General features: G+C 43.5%; 1 protein-coding gene across 1 annotated transcript in view; it reads left to right on the forward strand.

Moving 5' to 3' along the window:
- LHFPL3 (LHFPL tetraspan subfamily member 3) overlaps positions 1 to 17,344 on the forward strand; it is a gene marked incomplete at its 3' end in the record, with an annotated part of 34,235 nt that extends 16,891 nt beyond the window's left edge. Inside the window, exons 3-4 of the mRNA XM_025214711.1 lie at positions 16,975 to 17,051; positions 17,307 to 17,344. Of these exons, the coding sequence (XP_025070496.1) occupies positions 16,975 to 17,051; positions 17,307 to 17,344 (115 nt within the window). The remainder of the gene's footprint in view (positions 1 to 16,974; positions 17,052 to 17,306) is intronic.
- Positions 17,345 to 18,408: the final 1,064 nt, after the last annotated feature.

The raw sequence follows: 18,408 nt of genomic DNA on the forward strand, positions 1-18,408 counted from the left end.
ACCAGGGATCCGGGTTTTCCGTTTCCCTCAGAAAAATGGAAAAAACTGAGGATTTTCCCCTTTGTCCAAGAAAAATGCGAATTCTTCATTCTAATAGAGAAATGCATGGATTTTGCTCTTTTGCAAATAGCTTTCTGCAGGCTGGCAGAGTTGCAGCCTGCAAGGGGCTGGGGAGTGGGAGGAGGGCAGTCAGGCAGGGGGCATCATGTGCACGTACATGCATATGGCCACCAGGCAGTCTGGAGAGAGCTCTCTCAGGTAAGTCGGGGGGGGGGTCAGTATTGGGCCCCCCATACGAAGGGAGGGATGGAGTTGGGCAGGGTTGGGACTGGGGCTGCTGCCCAGCTGGGTGGTGCGTGGGGCTTGGTACCCAAGGTCACAATGGGCAGCCGCAGGGCTCCAAGCTGCTCATCTGGGAGATAGGGGTGGGGCCAGCTCCCTGCCACTGCGTCCACTCCTGGGGGGGCAGGGCAGGGAGGATCCATGCCCCCAGATCTGTGTGTGGGGTGGGGGTGGCCTGCCCACTCTGGGATCAGACTCCCTGCCCCACTGCCATCCCCTGGGGCCTCCCCAGCCCAGCGGGTGGGACCCAGCATGGCAGGGCAGAGTGGGGCCTCATGAGGAAGAACACTGCCACCACTGTGAGCCCCATGCTTCCCTGGCAATGTATCCCCTGCCTACCCAGCAGCTGTGGGATTGGTGGTGTGGGATTGTGCCCCCACTGCTCCAGGGCTGGCAGGGGGTGTATTGCCAGGCCAGTGCAGGGCTCTCAGTGGTGGCAATGAGCTTCCTTGTATGGCCACACTCTGCTCTGCTCTGCTGTGCCAGGTCCTGCCTGCGGGGGTGCAGAGCCCTGGGGTAGGGCAGCAGGGCGGGGAGCCTGAGTCTTCAGCGAGCAGCCTGCACTCGCCCCTGGCTCACATACAGTTCTGGGGGCATGGGTCCCTCCTACCCCGCAGGAGTGCATGCAGTGTCAGGGAGCACCCCGCCCTCTCCCACCTTGCTCTCACTCCCCACAGGCTCCACTTTGGCCATGCTTTCCATGGGGAGGGGAGCCAGGCTTTCTGCTTGGGCTGCAGCAGCTGCTTCCTCCTGCGGGTGACAGCTGGGGCTAGGGCACTACTGCAGGGGGCAGGGGGCTGTGAGCCCAGGTCCCTGATTCCATAGCCCTGGCAGCTGGGGGCAACCTCCAGGGGGGCTGGTGGGCTGTGGGGTGTAGTGCAGGGTACCAGCAGGGCAGGGGGAATGTGGGTGGGGAGTGAGGGGCAGCAGCAGAACCAGGGGGCCAGAGGACCTGCATCCTGGCTAAGGATCAGATTTTTATCCATGATAAAAAGCCCAAAATCAAATACCAAAATTCATAGGTACTTGGAATTTATTTTACTGTAGTGACTAAGGCACTGGTAGGCTTCCAGGTTGCTTTAAAATTGTAAGTATATCAATAAAACATTGTGTTCAATTAGTACCTCTATATATGGCAACATTTCATTTTAATTGCAGATTGCTGGGGCAGTTTAAACAGAGAATTTGCAATTTTTTTTATTGGAGAATTTGCAATTTTTTTAATCAGGGAAAACCAGGATCCCTGGTGACCACCTCCCACTCCCTTGTGCCATTCCTACCCTTGATGCTTATCATCCCTATGATTTTCTTCCATTTGTCTCCCCCATTTTTTTATTCTCACGTGTTTCTCTCCTAATTTCTTTCAGTTGTGGGCCAGTATTGAATCTAATTCTCCCTGTGTCCCCACTGTCTTCATGCAGCTAGGAAAAGGGACCACTGATGGCTTGACTACAGCTGCAGGAGCAGAATGCCTGAGTTCCCTTCTTCACCAGGCAGATTTCTGCTCTTGGCTTGTGCTACGCTATCTAATAAACAGTTTAGTAGTGAGGATTTACCAGCTTCAGTGGAAATGCCTTCAAAGGATGACTCTGGTTTGGAGTGTCCTTGGGCTCTTCAGGCTCCTCAGTCACTACCTTTAAGCTGTTCCTTCTCCACGTACCTTACCTGCACCTCCGGGATTGTGCTGCTCTCATTGCCATCCCTCTCCCCACCCCGCTACCCAACTGTCTCCTGACTGTCATGGAACCGTCTCGTCCCCCACAACTGTCTCTTGGGTACAAATCAGGGTCTAGGCACACACAAGCTCCTAAACTTTTTAATCTGCCTACCAGATAGAAGCATACAAATCCACAGTGGAACAGAGCTCTAGTACCACAGCACATGATTAAAAACACATACAGACCAATTGATATAGATATTTATATATATAATTAGAGGTGCACCGATACATTGGTCCATATTGTATCAGCATCAATAAAAGGAAAATTAACATTATTGGCAATTAGTTTTGTTTGGCCGATGTGACCGATAATGTGGCCAATAAATGCCATGTGCATACACACAGCTGCAGCATGCATGTGGCCAGGAGTGTAGCCCGGCAACTTGGAGAGCAGCGTCCGGCTGGTCAGTCTGTTTGCAGGGATGAATATTGGCCGATATGGCTGGTCAGTAATTAGCCATCGATATCGGCCCCCAAAATCTTTATTAACGCACCGCTATATATAATATATATCAATATAATATATAATATATATTTGTATTTATATACAGATATCTATATCTATCTATATCTATATCTAGATATAGATAGAACTAGATTTATCTATCTATCTGTCTATCTATCTGTATGAATGTATGTCTGTATGTTAGAAACAGAAACAAATCCCGTGCTCTGTTTAGGATGAGGTGTTTCAGGCTCTGTCTTCTCTGGGGAATTAATTTACCTCAGCCTAACTACTACATTTTTCAGTATTAATGTCCCTGAACACTACACAATGGACCTTCACTAGGAAGGCTTATAGTGTAACTTTCCAAAGAGTGAATTCCAGCTTTTTAGATTAATTCCCTGAGACAGAGATTATGGTCTAGATCTTTCAGCAAAACAAGAATTCATCATTCTTATTGCTTTATTTTTCCTCTAAAGAAAATTAATTATTACTTGGCTGCTGGTTCTTAATATTTCTCCTTCAGATTACTAGGTAAAAATATGTTGCAAAGTTAGTCAAAAAATGGCATTCACTGGTAAGTATGAATATAACACCACAATAATATGATTTCTCAAATTTGGTAGCTAAAAGTCCGCCCCCACAGGCCTTTCTTTCTCTGTATTGGGGGTGGGGGGGAGGGCTCTAGTTTTTAAATGGAAGAGAGTTCTAAGCAAGTCTTTTTCACTAAGAGAAATCTGTTGTTTGGTGCTGGATGGACTTACTTGGCAAGACTTTGCTGGGAGAATACAACTTGGCTAGTGTCCCCAGCTTCTGGGCTATGTTAAACAAGACCTGCATGATGGTTATCTTGAGGAAGACCAGATTTCCTACTTGATAACATCTTCTTTGGCAAGCCCTCTTTTCCAAAGCCACCTTTTATTGCTTGTTCTAGAAATAGTAGCTACCTGCAGAGCAATGTTACAGTAGAGAGTCTCCTTCCCAGAAGGCAAGATTTTTTACAAAGTTTACACTCCCTTTTCGGTGTCTGAATATGAGTTGACTTCATGGAAATTTGGTCATTAGTGACTTTTTGACTTCCAAATGCCATGTCCTGCCTTCTCAAATTCCTCTTAACAGCAGTCCAAACTGCTACTGGCTTGCCAATCATGAGTGTTTGAATTTAAGATGCGAGAAATTTCTATTAAAAACAGATTCTTTAGGAAGTGCAAGGTCAATTGCTAGATCACCAGAATTCTTTTCAAGCTAATATCCAGAAGCTGGAACATCACTAGTTGTCAGGCAGATGTCCTTGTAGTCTCATCAGCTTTCAGAACCAATTTATGAGGAACAGCAAGACTAGATGACTGCTCTTCTTTATTCTATTTCAGTCCACCCTGTTTCTTTTATCATGCTCATTACTCCACTTTGAGTGCATTCTAGAGTTAAAAATAAAAAAGTGACCAACATCTGTCAGTCTGTCAAGTGGAGCTCCTTATTTTTCCTCCTACTCTTCCTCTCCATTCTCGCCTTGCCTTCTGACAGAAAAAAAGCCATTAAGTTGCTTCATTCCTTGGGAAACAGTATAATGGTGTCACAGGCAACAACTACTGCGTTAAGATGCATTATAGCTGCTTTTCTCACCTGCAATTCCCATCTAAACTGTGATGTTTCATTCTCTTCAAAATTAATCTTTACTGAAGATAAAAATAGTGTTGATTGTATAAGACTAAAAGGAGATAGAAAAAGAATCTTTAAAATCTGGTTTGAAAAATAAAGCTTCAGAATTTGTAAGCAATTTATAAGCAAATCCTACAAAAAAACCTTTGGCATGATATTGCTATGCACGTTTCCTTAGGAAGGTGGCCCTTGTCATTTTTGAGTTAGTATCCATAGCAGCCTGACATCACAAAATAATTACGTTATCTTACTAAATGGCAGAACTAAGAGGTAACTAATCCTTTCAACTTGCTGACATTCAGTTTTACCATTGGCCCTGATTTTGTGTGAATAGGTTTGTATTGCACATACTGTACAATGCAGAAGGCACAGGTGCTAGGGCTGTGTGAAACAGCACCATTTTGTTTCAACTTCTGTTTCGAAGGGACAGCGTTTCGTTTCAGTGTTTTCTTTTGTTTCGAAGGTGTTTCACTGTTTCGACACATTTTGACGTTTTGCCCATAGGCTATAATGGGGAATCATGAAAATGCCTATAATTTTGTCATTTCCAGCCTGATTTGGATGGAAATTGCAGGGATGGTAGCGCCTTCAGAGGGCATGAAGCCTGCCAAGTCTCAAGGAGATGGGTGCAGAGGTTACTGGAAAACTGTACCTCAAACAGTTGAAAGGAAAACTCATATCACTTGCCAGCAGTGGTAGCCTCCTGTCATCCTGCATGCAGATCTGGGGCCTGCACCACCGGGAGGGCTGCGGGGCTGTGGTGGACTCCTCCTGGGGGTGCAGGCCTCTGGATCCGTCTGCTGCTGCCGCCTGGGGCCAGCAGCAGCAACAGCCTTCCTGGTGATGGGCGCGGGCTGTGCCCAGCACCGGTCCCAGGTGGCAGTGGCAGCCTCCTGTCATCCCGCACGCAGATCTGGGGGCCCGCACCCCCAGGAGGGCTCCGGGGCTATGCCGGACTCCTCCCAAAGGGCGCGGGGCCCCGGATCTGTGTGCAGGATGACAGCAGGCTGCCTCTGCCAGCTGGGACTGGTGCTGAAGCCAAGCAAGCCCAGCTTCGAAACTAGAAACATTTTGAAAGTTCCAAAACATTTTGAGTGCCCTTGTTTTGTTTTGAAGCTGTTTTGAAGCCTTTTGTTTCATTTCGATTTCGCTGTTTCAAGCTCAAAATGTGTCAAAACAGCTTCAAAACGAAACACCCGGCGAAATTTTGCACGGCCCTAACAGGTACCTGACCCTGCCATCCTTGCTCAGGCAAAATTTAAGGTTTACCTCAGTAAGGACTGCAGCACTGAGTTTCAGGTAGGTGGTTTTTTATTATTATTTTTTATTTATTATTATTCTGTGGGGTGTTTGAGAGATAATGGAACTCTTTTACAAGGGTAGGAAGGTAGTTAATGGATCAAACAACTTGAGAGCAAAAAGAAGGCACATACTGAATCAGAAATTAAATGGACTCCAAATTTCTTATCTTTAAAATTTCAAATACACAATGTACAGCCATGAAGCTGGGGTGCCAATTATGTATAAGCACTAGAGAGAATTTTCTCATGTTTTATATGTCCAATGTGAGATCCTAGTGCTATTGAAATCGGTGGAAAAAGTGTCATTAACTTACATGGGGCTACAATATCCTCCTGGTATTTAAAATAGATAAATTCCAACAACATTTACTGATTCTTAAATTTGTGGGAACTTTAAAGAGTTGCACAAAAGTTGCAGTAGAGTAGAGGTAAACTTGGTTGGTTTAGGTGTATGTTTCCATACCTTAATGCACTGCATTTCTGTTGAGTTTAATCTTACCTCTGTATTGGGTTTATAATGCTTAGTTTGGGAATAATCGTGGTGTTCCTACTTTATCCTAAATTGCTGATGTGCATTGTCTTAGCTCCATCTTAACATTTTTTTTTGTCTGGGATTAAAATAAAGCCAGCACCTTCAAGCCATGAATCTGTGGAATTTGTAAGGAAATTTGAATTGGTTGATACTTCATGGAGATTACTGGGTATTTGTATGAAGAATTGCTAAGAGAAGCTGTCACAATTTATTGTTTCCAATTATCATAGTTGTAACAAGTCAAGTACTAATTGGTAAAGTAAATGTCTCAATTGTCTACTGCGTTGCAGTGATATTTCTTGGACAAGAACAGATGTGGAAAGTAATGCATGCAGAACATCACAATTTTCTTGAAATTTTTAATATTTTATGTGAAATTTATGTACATTTTATTTATGTTCCTTAGTGCCTTGTTGTTTAATTCTGTGTTTGGGAGAAATTCTGGTAAATTTTTCATTTATTTATTAATATAGGACTTTATAGAGTGGGAACAGATATTATAAGTAAGTGAATTATATTGTGGTCCTTCAGTTCTTTACAGAGTATGTTTAGTGCTGGAAATGCCTGCTCTCCAGAGCATGCTGGAGTCAATGTAAAGATGCCCATTTTATTTCAGTAGTCTTTGGATGACACTCCAATTCTGTTCAGCAATGTGCCTAAAAAAAGTCCACTGAAGTCAAACTTAAGCTTAAGTGCTTGCTGAATAGGGGCTCAGGAAGGTGTCCTCTCAAATTTCAGAAGGATGCAAATGATCTGGTTTATCTTTGCTCACCAGTAACTTTTTCACCATTTCAGCAAATAACAACTATGGGGGTAGCAGATCTGTTCCAAACAACAATTGAAAAAGAAGGTTCATTTCTTAGGGTCCCAGTTCAGGAATACTCAGTAACTCTGTTCATGTAAATACTCCCATTGGTATCCATACCATACAATATTATAGTAGCTATTAATTCCCATATTGTATGACATTTTATCGAAATCTCACTACGTGGTTGTAATGCACTACATCCTGCTGTATCACCAAATGAAATACAGCATGACTCCACAGTTAATACAATACAATAGGAGAAAATTCATCTTTATGATGTAAATGTAAAGCCATCATTGCACAATCAATTTTACATGCTTTAACAGGCTGCACTGCATAGAAGTTCATTTGGTATGTAACTCGTTGCTAGTGTGTAGCCAAATTAGGATATAATGACATACAATATGGTGGGAGTTAATAGATACTATAGTACTATGGGTTACAATAAAAGTGTAGCATTAGTAAAATGATTTGATTAGTCTGTAGCCAATACACCAGATCCTTACATGCAGTAAAATGCACAGACAGGTATTATGTAACAAAGTCTGTTGTAGGAACTGTACTCTGCAGCAAATTACAGAGGGAGGCCACAGTGTAAAACTGAGTACAGTATCACTCTTTAGAGAGTACAATGACATGCAAGTCTGGAAGCAAAGTAGTACCAGGTATGTCACTAAACTAAAGTCTAGTAAAAGATAATTGCCACCTATCCCTCTTGGTTAGAAAGGAAAGCATGCAAATTAACATCTATCCAATGCCCATTTAAATGTTGACCCTTGATTAATGACAAAGCAAGTGGCTTGTTACTGATTTACTAATTTCTCTTGTACACGTCACCTCATTTAGAAACAAAACAAAGCAGATAAACAACCCTCCCCAGCTATAGCCTCCTAGCTTTGCAAGTCTCTAAAATTACAAGAAAACATGTTTCTATCACTGTTCCCCTTCTCTTCTGCCGTCCCCTCCCCTTCCATTGCATTTTGTGCTTTCTACTGAGTAGAGTGCCTATATGAATGGTAAACTCTGTGGGACAGAAGTTATATTTTATTTTATGTTTCAATAAACTGAGAACAACTGAGCCCTGATTCTAAGGCTAAGTATAGACAGTCAGAAAACCTGAGGCTGAATTGATTCAATCGTCGCAGGTTAGTTTAAGCTATGCAGATTGAACCAATAAGCAAATGAACAGACATTCATTTTTGATTCCAGAAATACAGCCACATGCCTGCAATGGCTCAGGCCAGAAGCGGGGGGTGCTAGAACTGGAGCAGACAGCTGGACCAAGGCAAGCTCAACCATTCTGTGGGGCGGGGCTTGTAGGAGAGGTGCAAAGCATCCTGGGTTGTTGGGTGACTGTGAGTAACTTGAATCTGGAGGGGACAGAAGTTCAATACTGATTTAACTTCAGTCAGTTAAGTCTGATACTACATCCATCCAGGTTTATCTTAAACCAGTTTTAGGCATTTTGAAAGTGGTTTATGGGCACTGAACTTCTGTTGTGTTGCAAATTTGAACTGGTTTCTGATCACTTATACTAGTTTATGTGTAATTTCTGTCCCTAGCCTGTCTGTGACCCCTAGCCTCTACTGCAGTGCACATTATGGTAATAATATTTAATGATCAAGAATTATATTTTACTGGTGTCTAAATGGCCATTTTTATGAAGTTACCTGACTGTGCATATGAATGTAGGTCTGCCATCTGATGTGGGAAAAGCAATCTTGCCTCTCTGCCACAGTGTCCCTGTATGCAACGTGAGAATAATGATACATCCTTTTAAAAGTACTACATAGGTGTCAGGGATTATTGTTAGTATTAAAAGAATGTAAAGGTTTTTCAGACAGATTACTGGTCATGTTTAAGAGGATACATTCCAGACACTTATACAAATTTTGAACCTCTTAGACAACATTTGACAAAATAACATACAACTTTAGAACATTAAATGCATAAGGACTCACTGTGATATGTGTGGTTAAATGTTGATTTTTTTACAGTGGCCACCAAGGGGTGTTAAGCAAGGAGGCACTGGATGTCTACCAGAATCCAGCCAAAGCATCGTTTCATCAGAAGTGAAGCTGATTACTAAATAGCACAAGGGAGATCTATTGATTTAATATACCATATTTTCTTTCATGCAGCATGCCTCCAAATAAGATATGCACCTTGTTTCTAAAAAGCAGAATGAAGGGAAAAAAAAGATGTTTCCTTGAAAATACTGGTAAGTATTAATAACTAATTAACAGCTTTTGCACCAGGAGCCTCTGTAGGGGAAAAGAGAAAGTGTCCACAGCTAGCAGCTAGGGAACCTTTTTACTTTGTTCCCCCCACACCGCCCCCAGCACAGGCAGAAACTACTATTACCATATTTCCTTATTTATAATACACACCCAAATTTCCAGCAGCTAAATTTTGAAAAAAGGTTTGTGCTGTACGCAAGAAAATGTGGTATTTTAGTTGCATCTTAAAGTCTCCTAATTAAGTTTGTTATATAATAAGATCCACTAAGGTGAAGGGAAAAGCAGAGGAACTATCCCAGTCTGAATAAGATTGGTCTTATTGTTCTTGCCATAGCAATCAGTGTAACCAGTGAGAAACTATAATTTTCTTGAATGGGAGAAAACTCAAACATATTTATGACTGTACATCATAATGGGCACCATCTGTAGTACGATAAATAAGGGCACACATATATAAACATACTGGGTTCTTAGTTAAGACAACATATTCTATATGTTTATTTCTGCATTAATGAGAGACTCGGTTCTGTTGTGATATCTGTCACAGTGCAGGCATGGCATTTCAGTATCAAATTTTGAGAGCAAAAGTCATGGACATTATTTAAGGCTTTCACTCTGTACATAAAGTATGTTTCTGATGTCACAAACTTGGTCTCGGTAGGCTTTTTTCCATTGATAATAGGACTTGAATGACCTGATGACACTCCAAGGTTCAGTGTTCATCAAGATTACATAGCCGGAAACATCAATTTAGCAACTCAAGTAATGTGGCCATGATACTCAGTGGGACAGGCTCAAGGAGGAGTGCCATGAAATGTTGAAAAGTGATTGATGGCTCCAAGAAGTTTAGACTAGCAGTTGGCAACCTGGACCTGAATGAGCCAGCTTGGGTGGGCACTAGGATCCATCTGACACTGCTTGTCCCTGCTGCAGGATGGAGAAAGTTCCTGCTGTCCCTGCTTTTCCCTGCCATGGATCAGAGAAGCCCCCACTGGTAAACATTGCCAAAGCCCACATCTGTGAGCCAAATTCAATGGCTCCACTAGCCCATAAGCCACAGGTTGCCAACCTCTGCTTTAGACCATTTACTTTGTCACAAGGGTACTCTGCAGATAGTTGTACCCTTTTTTTGGTTTTGTTTATTTTCTTACAAAAACTGTCATACCTGCAGCATATCCAGATATATATCACATGGCTCACTTACTCTTCATACCAGTGAGAAGCAGGACAGTAATCCTCTAAACCTAAACAAATAACTGATTCTTGAAAACTTTTTTTCCAGCATTGTCTTTGAATTGTTGTATGGTTGGTTTTCTATCACTGAGAACTGCTGCAGGGAACAGATGTGCTATTGTCACCTGGGAAGTAACCAAAGGTATTCAAGCACGTGTTGAGACCATCCATCTGAGGACACCAGCTCTAGGTGGCTCAGCATGTGAGAAACTTCCACCTTTCCTCACTTGTCTAAATGTCCCTAATCTGCCACCTGACCAGATAGAGGGTAGCAGAAGGGAAGGCATTCGTCTTACATGGAAAGTGATATGTGGCTTAATTGGGATCAGAGGTGTAGCAGTAGAAATTGACGGCAAGTTTCCTATCTTCACCTTTTTGGGCAATGGCCTTTATGATCAGTTTTGGATGTTTTCTTGTCTGGGAAGACTCTGAGACTTTCCACTTCCCTCATGGCCTGGGTGTTGTAAATTACATTGATGTCCAGAGTGGGGACACACACCTGGGGCAGCTGCCTTAGAAGAGAAGACTGAGGGGGAATTTGATAGCAGCCTTAAACTACTTGAGGGGTGGTTCCAAAGAGGATGGAGCTAGACTGTTGTCAGGGTGGCAGATGACAGAATAAGGAACAATCTTCTCAAGTTGCAGCAAGGGAAGTTTAGGTTGGATATTAGGAAATGCTTTCTCACTAGGAGGGTGGTGAAACACTGGAACGGGTTACATAAAGAGGTAGTGGCATCTCCATCCTTGGAGGTTTTTAAGGACTGGCTCAACAGAGCCCTGGCTGGAATGATGCAGTTGGGGATGGTCCTGCTTTGAGCAGGGGGCTGGACTACATGACTTCCTGTGGTCCCTTCCAGCACTCATTTTTTGTGATTCTGTGATTTTAGGTGTGATTACAATGCCTTGCCACTAGATGGTGGGGGAGCTGGTAATAGCTATTTATACTGAGTGACTGGTTATTCCTGAATGTCTGTCTCCTTCTCTCTCTCATGTGCTTGCATTTGCACGCACATGCATGTATGTGCACGCACACACACACATGTGTAAATTATACTGGTATAGTTTTACTTCTAAGTCTGCTCCTCCCACCCCCCAATAGCTCTACACTAGATTGTATTAAGGTACCCCCAATCTAGGGTTACACAGCATGTCTGCTTCTTGTTTATGATAGTGTACACCACTGTAAGTGTGCTGTGTACCCAGGCCCTCAGATATGCTGGAAAATAAATCAGGCTACAGAGAGAGCTCCCTTCACTTTCCGTCTTGTTTACTGTTGGTCCTATTTGATGAAACATCTTCTTTGCTCTTGGAAGCATATTTGATCTTTCTAAGAACAACCTGGTCCATGGACAGGGTAATGAGGCTGTCCAGCAGGAAGCAGTGCTATAGGAATGTATAAGCAAGCACCTTTGTGCCATTTGGTTGATAATCTCAAGCGTTTCACCTTAATCTTTTGATAGCCCATGCCATGCTGTCTGTCAGATCCTGGATATTTTGGGATTAGGAAGGAACCCAGAATTGCTTCTAGGAATTTGCAGATGCTCCTCATTCTGATCGGTGCTAGACTTAGATTTTCATTTTGTTGTATTTTTGCCTGGAAAGGCTGATAAGAGATTGAGAATAAACAGGTGAAAGAGGAATTTTGCTTCTGTTCACATCAGAAGGCTCCTGAGTGTCTTGTCTTATAGTAGCACATGCTTGATGGTAATCTGTCTTTTTTTCCAAAACTCATGAAAGCAGAGGGCAGTAACAATGAACTATTGTTTAAAACTAAAGTTTCTATTCTGACTAGACTGGTTGGAATCATGACCTAAAGATGGTAATCCAGGAAAGGACAGATCCTGTTCTTGAGCTATAATTGCTAAGGCTTTATAGGGGGATTGTGGGGAGAGAATTTCAATGGCAAGTACTTAAGGCAATTCACGCTAAGGCACTCTTTCAAACAGGCTGAGCCAGGGAGGACAGTTTTATACTTTGACTCTCTTGAGAGGCATCACTCAACCTACTCTTTATGGCTAGGGACAGAAATTACACATAAACCAGTTTAAGCTGTAACAGAATGTAAACTCAGTGCACATAAATTGGTTTCAAAATGGCTGAAACTGGTTTAAGATAAACCCGGTTGAATGTAGTATCAGACTTAACTGATTTGTGTCAAACCGGTTTATGGAACTTCTATCCCAGACCCCTTCCTGGTTCAAGTTAAATCAGAGTTCCCCAGCATCACAGCATGCTTTTCAGCCCTGGGCTGGGCTGCGCTGTCTGCTCCAGAAATCAGGGTTGGCCCTGCCCTTTGCTCTGTACCTGAAGCAGGGGCGGAGGTGTGGCCAGATGCTGGTTTGGCATGGCCCTCTGAAGCAAAGGGAGTAGGGAGGGAGCTTATTTCCCCCTCTCTCCCCTCTCTTGAGATGTCAGCTGGCATGGCGAAGGGGGAAGGGAGGGGGTTTAGTTTCCCCCTGCCAGCCCCTGCTGGTTCTTTAACAACTGCATGTCAAGCTGCTGCCTGCACAGCAAAGGTAACTAACACCTTGTTAAAACATTAATTCAAGAGCCATCAAGACTGCAGTATGGGACTAACAGCTTTGATTGTTTCTCAATAATTGACCCACCTACATAGCAGAATGTGTTTTCCTATCCAGAGACTTATTGGAGGAAGGGACAAGATAGGCCCTTTCTTAAAGAGAAGACTCCACCCCCTCCTACCTCTGGCAGAGGCTAAAGTAAGCAGATGGTAAAGGAAGGGGGATGGGAATGGAGGGGGGCAGGCCAAGGGGAAGGGGGAAGAGGCTGAGGAACCCGGCTGGCCCCCTGCCACCTGTGAACACAGTCAAGCCCTGCAGGACCAGACTGAGTGGTGGGAGGTGTTGGCAAAGACCTGGCTCTTCACATGCATGTGCTGGAGATGGAGCTAAGGGAACAGGAGAGGGTTTCAGACTGCTTAAGCTAGTGTGGCAAAACAAAGGAGAGAATTACATTTACATTATAAAGCAGAAGCTGTAAAAGGTGGCAGACTGGAATACCTAAGCAAAGACTTGTCTCTTTGGTTTATTACATTCCAGTTAAGTTAGACTAAGCTGTGCGTGCTCTCACTGTTTGACTGGGCTGTATGTTAGCTTAGGCGAAGGTTTTTGGTTGCTCTGTCATGTGCTTGAGGTTGCAAAGTTCTGTGTTCAATACATGCTCGCTTCAGAGAGAGGACTGTTTTTATTCAAGATTTTTTAAAATTCAATCCCAGTACCTTCTCCCACTGCCCCTCCTCCCTTGAGTGGGGGCAGGGGTGGGGTGGGCAGAAGCCTGGCAGGCACTGCCCCCCCCAGGACCTGGGGTCCTGTTCCAGCGTGCTAGCCCTGGATTGGTGCCTCGCTGCACCCCCTCCGCGTTAGCAGGAAGTGGGGGAAGTCTCTCTTCCCTCCCCTTTGGCAGTGGCTGGCAGCCGTGCTCTAGTGCCTCCTGGCTTCTGGCTTGAGCCACTGCAGGCATGTGCCTGCATTTTGTGCATCAAAAGTAATGTGTTCATTTGTTAATCAGTTCAAGCTGTGTAGCTTAGACTAACCTACAAAGACTGAATCGATTCAGCTTCAGGCTTTTTGACTGTCTGTATCTATCCCATAAACTGAAAGCTTTAAAAAGGGTGCTTCAGTTTGTCAATAAAGCTCTGCTCCGCTTTGTGGCCAGAGAATTCTTCTGGCAAGAAAAATGGTATCCAGTGTGTTGGCAGCAAATTATATGGCATATTGGGTGATGTCATTAAGGGAACTGTTAGCAATCTGTCATTTAAAGAATAGCTTTTGCTGTTCCAGCATACGGAAAGTGATTAATTCCATGTCTGCTTGGATTTCTTCTATATATTCAGTGCAGGTCCAAGAGAGTTAGGAGGCACAGTGTGATCCCTCTTGATTACTTTGCTGCCAGCTTAATTTTCCTCCAGAGAGCCTGTCTTCAATTTATGGCCAAGATGTCTTTGAGTGAAATACTCCTATACAGAGGAGTGAAGAAGAGCTTGCTGCAGGGTGCCAGTACCATGTTTGATTTAGGCATGAGATCCAAACTTGCTTGCAGGTGTCACAACCCAAGGGTGTGATTTTGTTTTTGTGTGCTTCGGCACTGCTGAATTATTTCCCGCCACGAGGAGCTTTCTTTGCAGGGTGCATTTCTTAGTTGCAAAGAGAAATGCACGGTGCAAAGGAGTTCCCGCCATTCGCATGCAAATTTGTGTCCCACTATTGGCCAGTTCTAAATTATTCCCACATGGCGGCTAGTGATTGGCTTGCTAGCCGTATAAGAGGCTTGAGTGGTTTCCGCCCAAGTTGGAGAACTCCGAGGAGAACCCCTGCAAGGGAGGACTCCATAACCATCTGGAGGAAGAGAACTTCACGGCTCGTGAAGATCTCTAAGCGCTGCGGAGCCTATCGAACCCAGCGCAGGCTACAGGGGTCTGATCAACCTCTGGCCTCTCCCCGTCGCCGAGCGCAATCCTTCGACGAACCCCTTCTTCCCTGCGCGCAAGTTCCACGGAGCCTAGCAAACTTCGTGTGAGTGTATCCAGAGCTCTACCCGGGTTCGAGTCCTGCAGGTTTATCTTCCCGTCGCCGAAAACCCATTGCGACGTACTCTCGTGTTTTGCATCTTCCCGTCGCTGAAAACCCCCTGCGACGTACTCTCGTGCCCTGCAGGTTTGAGTTTTGTTTTGTTTTGTAACTGCAACTCAAGCAAGTTTTCCTGCCTGCACCGCAACCATCTTCGGTGTAAGTAAAATAATCTTTAATCAACCGCTAAGCGTCCGTGCCTAATTCTAGCCCGCCGGCCTGCATTCCCCGACCCGGTGTGTCCGGGCTGCTGGCCACAGCCTGCCGCGCGCAGGCCCCCGAGGGCCTCCTCCCGGCTGCTGTCTGCAGCACTTCTGTCTTTGGCTTCCCAATTCAGAAATATGTCTCAAGGGTGGTGCAGGCATCAAGGTGTAGAATAGAGGCCCAGGGCAGGGAGTTAGGTAAGAGCCTTAGCCATCCTTTCTCCCTGCAGGTGGGAGAGTGGTATGACGTAGTAGAAGAACAAGGATCCCAGATGATTGGTCCTCATCTGAGATACTAGCAGAGGCTTTTTATCTTCTTGTGAGACCAGAGCTCTGACCACTATATAGTCTGTGATATGTCAGCCAAAGTGTCCCAACCATCTACTTGCCTGCTGGGCTTGGTATCATCCCTGACAACTGATGTTCAGAAATATTATCTTCTCTTAACAGATGTACTCAGATTGCTAGACTTTAAGGCCAAAAGAGACCATTCTTCTGCACCTCTGTATAAAACAGACCATAGAATTTCATCAACTTCCTTGTATGCTGAGCTCAAGTATGCTAAAATTTGTTCCATTCTTTGGCTAAATTGTAATAAACAAGCAGTAACTGCATCTGTCATCATTAAGACCATTCTTTTCTTTCCTTAGGACTAATGCTAAATTTACTTCTTTCTAGGCATCCCTGTGACTTTTGAAACTGTGACTGGTTCAGTAAATTGCTTATACAGAGGCACAGAAAGGCAGCTTTGTACCTAAGGCAGCAATGGCACATGGGGCAATGCTAGTTGCTGGGGTGCCAATGACACCAGCTATTTTTGGAACCCCTCCACAAAGGTGGCACCTGGGGCTGCTCCTCTGGTCACCCCACTCCGGTCCACTACTGGGCTCGTATGCAATTTCTGTAAGTGAGTGGTGCTCTGAAATGTAAATAGCGCTTTAACAGTTCTTCATATTTATATAATGCTATCAAAGACCTTCTTAAAGAAGGTTAGGGATGGTTTTATTTGAGCTGGTGCTCTTACAGACCTAGTGACTGAGATGTAAAACAGGCAATAAAAGGTTTTTACAATACCAGTTCATAGATGCAGGAACAGAATCCAGGTATCTTAGCTCCCACTGTGCCATCCTGTCTGGAGGATCTAACCAACTTAGTAAAGTCCAGACTCACTCCTGCAAGATGCTGAGCATCACTGCAAGTTATTGAGCAGTGGGAGCAGAAGATCACCCCTTCAGTTTGTAGTGAGTCATGCTGTGCTATGGACATACTCATTTCTGAAGTAGTATATGAAGGACTCCAGGCTATTGGGAAAATTATCTGGTCTTGGCATAAGGGGCCAGAGGTGGGAGTGGAACAAGCTGCATGCAAGGGAACTGAATATGTGTTATATAACAGAGGGAGGAACTGGCAGCAATAAAAAGTAAAATGCAGGAGTTTGCAAATCTGAATTTTAACATCAGATTGTCAACCAAGCCAGTGCTGATGGTCCCATTCTTGAGTCAGCCCTAGCTCCTCCATAGAACCATAAGAATGGCTTAAAACTATGAGGTTAAAAAAATCCTGAAAAATAATAGATAATTTTTTGAGAAGGTAGGGGTGAATGGCATAGGGAAATATTTGCCTTTTGGTGTTTAAGATTCTCATTTCATACTTCCTCAACAGCAAGTGCTAGAAAATTTCTCTGCAAACTGACAGCTGAAATTCTTGCATCCTCACAGAGCATTGGAAGTTAGGACTCTAAGACTGCAAATAGATGTTGCATTTCTCCTTTTGTCTGGGTTTCCTACAGACATTCACACCTACTCTCCTGCTTCAACTGCCTATGAAGTGTGATATATAATATGTGCTAACAGTCTTTTTCCAGAACATCCCTGATTCATTTAACTGAACTGTGGTTCATTCCAGGGACAAGCCTGTCAGGCTGTGTGCTCCTCCAGGCCACCTACCCGCAGAGAAGCCGCAATGCATCTCAGAAGGGCTATGTGAGTATAGGGCTGTGTCGCTCCTATTTTGATTAGAGTCAAAACCCAGAACAATCAGGACTGTCTTAAATGAGATGTCTGTTTACAGCCTAAGAAAACCACCAAATATTGTCAGATGCTTGATAACCTGATGAGGGTGCCCAGTTATGTCGCTGAGCGTATTGTTATTCCTCAGCCCCTAACTAAGAAGCCCCTTTTGGTTGGGGCTGGTAAGCAAAATGCTGAGGACCCACAAAACTGTTTTTGCTTCCTCAGAAAGAAAGCAGATTTACAAAATGCTCCAGAAACCCCAGGTAAGCAGCTTGATCTCCAATAGTAATCAATTTCCATTATCTTTTATTTTTTTGTTAAGTGAGAAACAATTAACTTGATTTAGGAGAAGTATTGGAATCCTAGAGAAAATGGCAGGGATTACCAAGGAAAATAATGATCTTTGTTTTTAAAAAACAAAATAATAATAATTGGTGTTACCCAAAGGACAGGAGGGTGGGAGGAAAGGTAAACATGTCTTTCAAAAATATGGCAAAAAAGAGCATTAGCAAACAGGGAGGTTGTAGCAAATTGGAAAAATATCTGCTTGGAGAGATAAATGGCTATGTAATGGCTGTCTATAATAACAAAGCTTAATAGCTAAAATCAAATCTTCTGTAGTTTTTTTTTAAAAATAAATCATAATTGCATAATTTCTAATAAGCTACAAGGCTTAAACCTTATCATAAATGTCCTCTAAGCTGGAATTAAAAAAAAGAATGGGATTTTCTGTATCCAAAAATAGCTTGTCAAGAGTGGAGGGGTTTTTTTTTTCTGATTTCAGGAGTGATCTCTCTGCAGTATTTTATTGACGAGCAAGTTCTGTAAAAAAATAAAAAAATAAAAAAATTGATAAGTGAAGCTTTTCCCTTTCTCTGAAGCAAAGTTGGACTTTGTTTTGCTATCTGAATGAAATATTCACCACTGCACTGACCCCTTGCTTCTGCAATTTGTCTGATGTTTGCTTGGAGATGTTTAGAAGTGGTGAAGCAGAAAATCCCTTGCTACAGCCAGCATTTGCTGTGGATTACACTTCGTGCTGGTATGTGTTGCAGGAGATTCACCGGACAAAGTTGTGAAATGGCTATTTGTCTTCAAGACTAGAAATCATTTTTAGGTGTGATGGAACAGAATACCCTGCCCCAGGAAGGAAAGCTGCCTGCTATTTATATTTGAGGAGCAGAAAACTGGAAGTTACAAATCACATCTCAGAGTCACATTTTTTGAAGCTCAGAGTTGAGGTGTCAGGCAGGTGAAGGCGCAACTGCTTTTTTGTTTCTTTTCATTTACAAAGACCATAGATTCTGGGGTGGGCAGGAATACCTGT

Source organism: Alligator sinensis, unplaced genomic scaffold (genome assembly GCF_000455745.1).
Source record: "Alligator sinensis unplaced genomic scaffold, ASM45574v1 scaffold915_1, whole genome shotgun sequence".
NCBI classification, from domain to species: domain Eukaryota; kingdom Metazoa; phylum Chordata; order Crocodylia; family Alligatoridae; genus Alligator; species Alligator sinensis.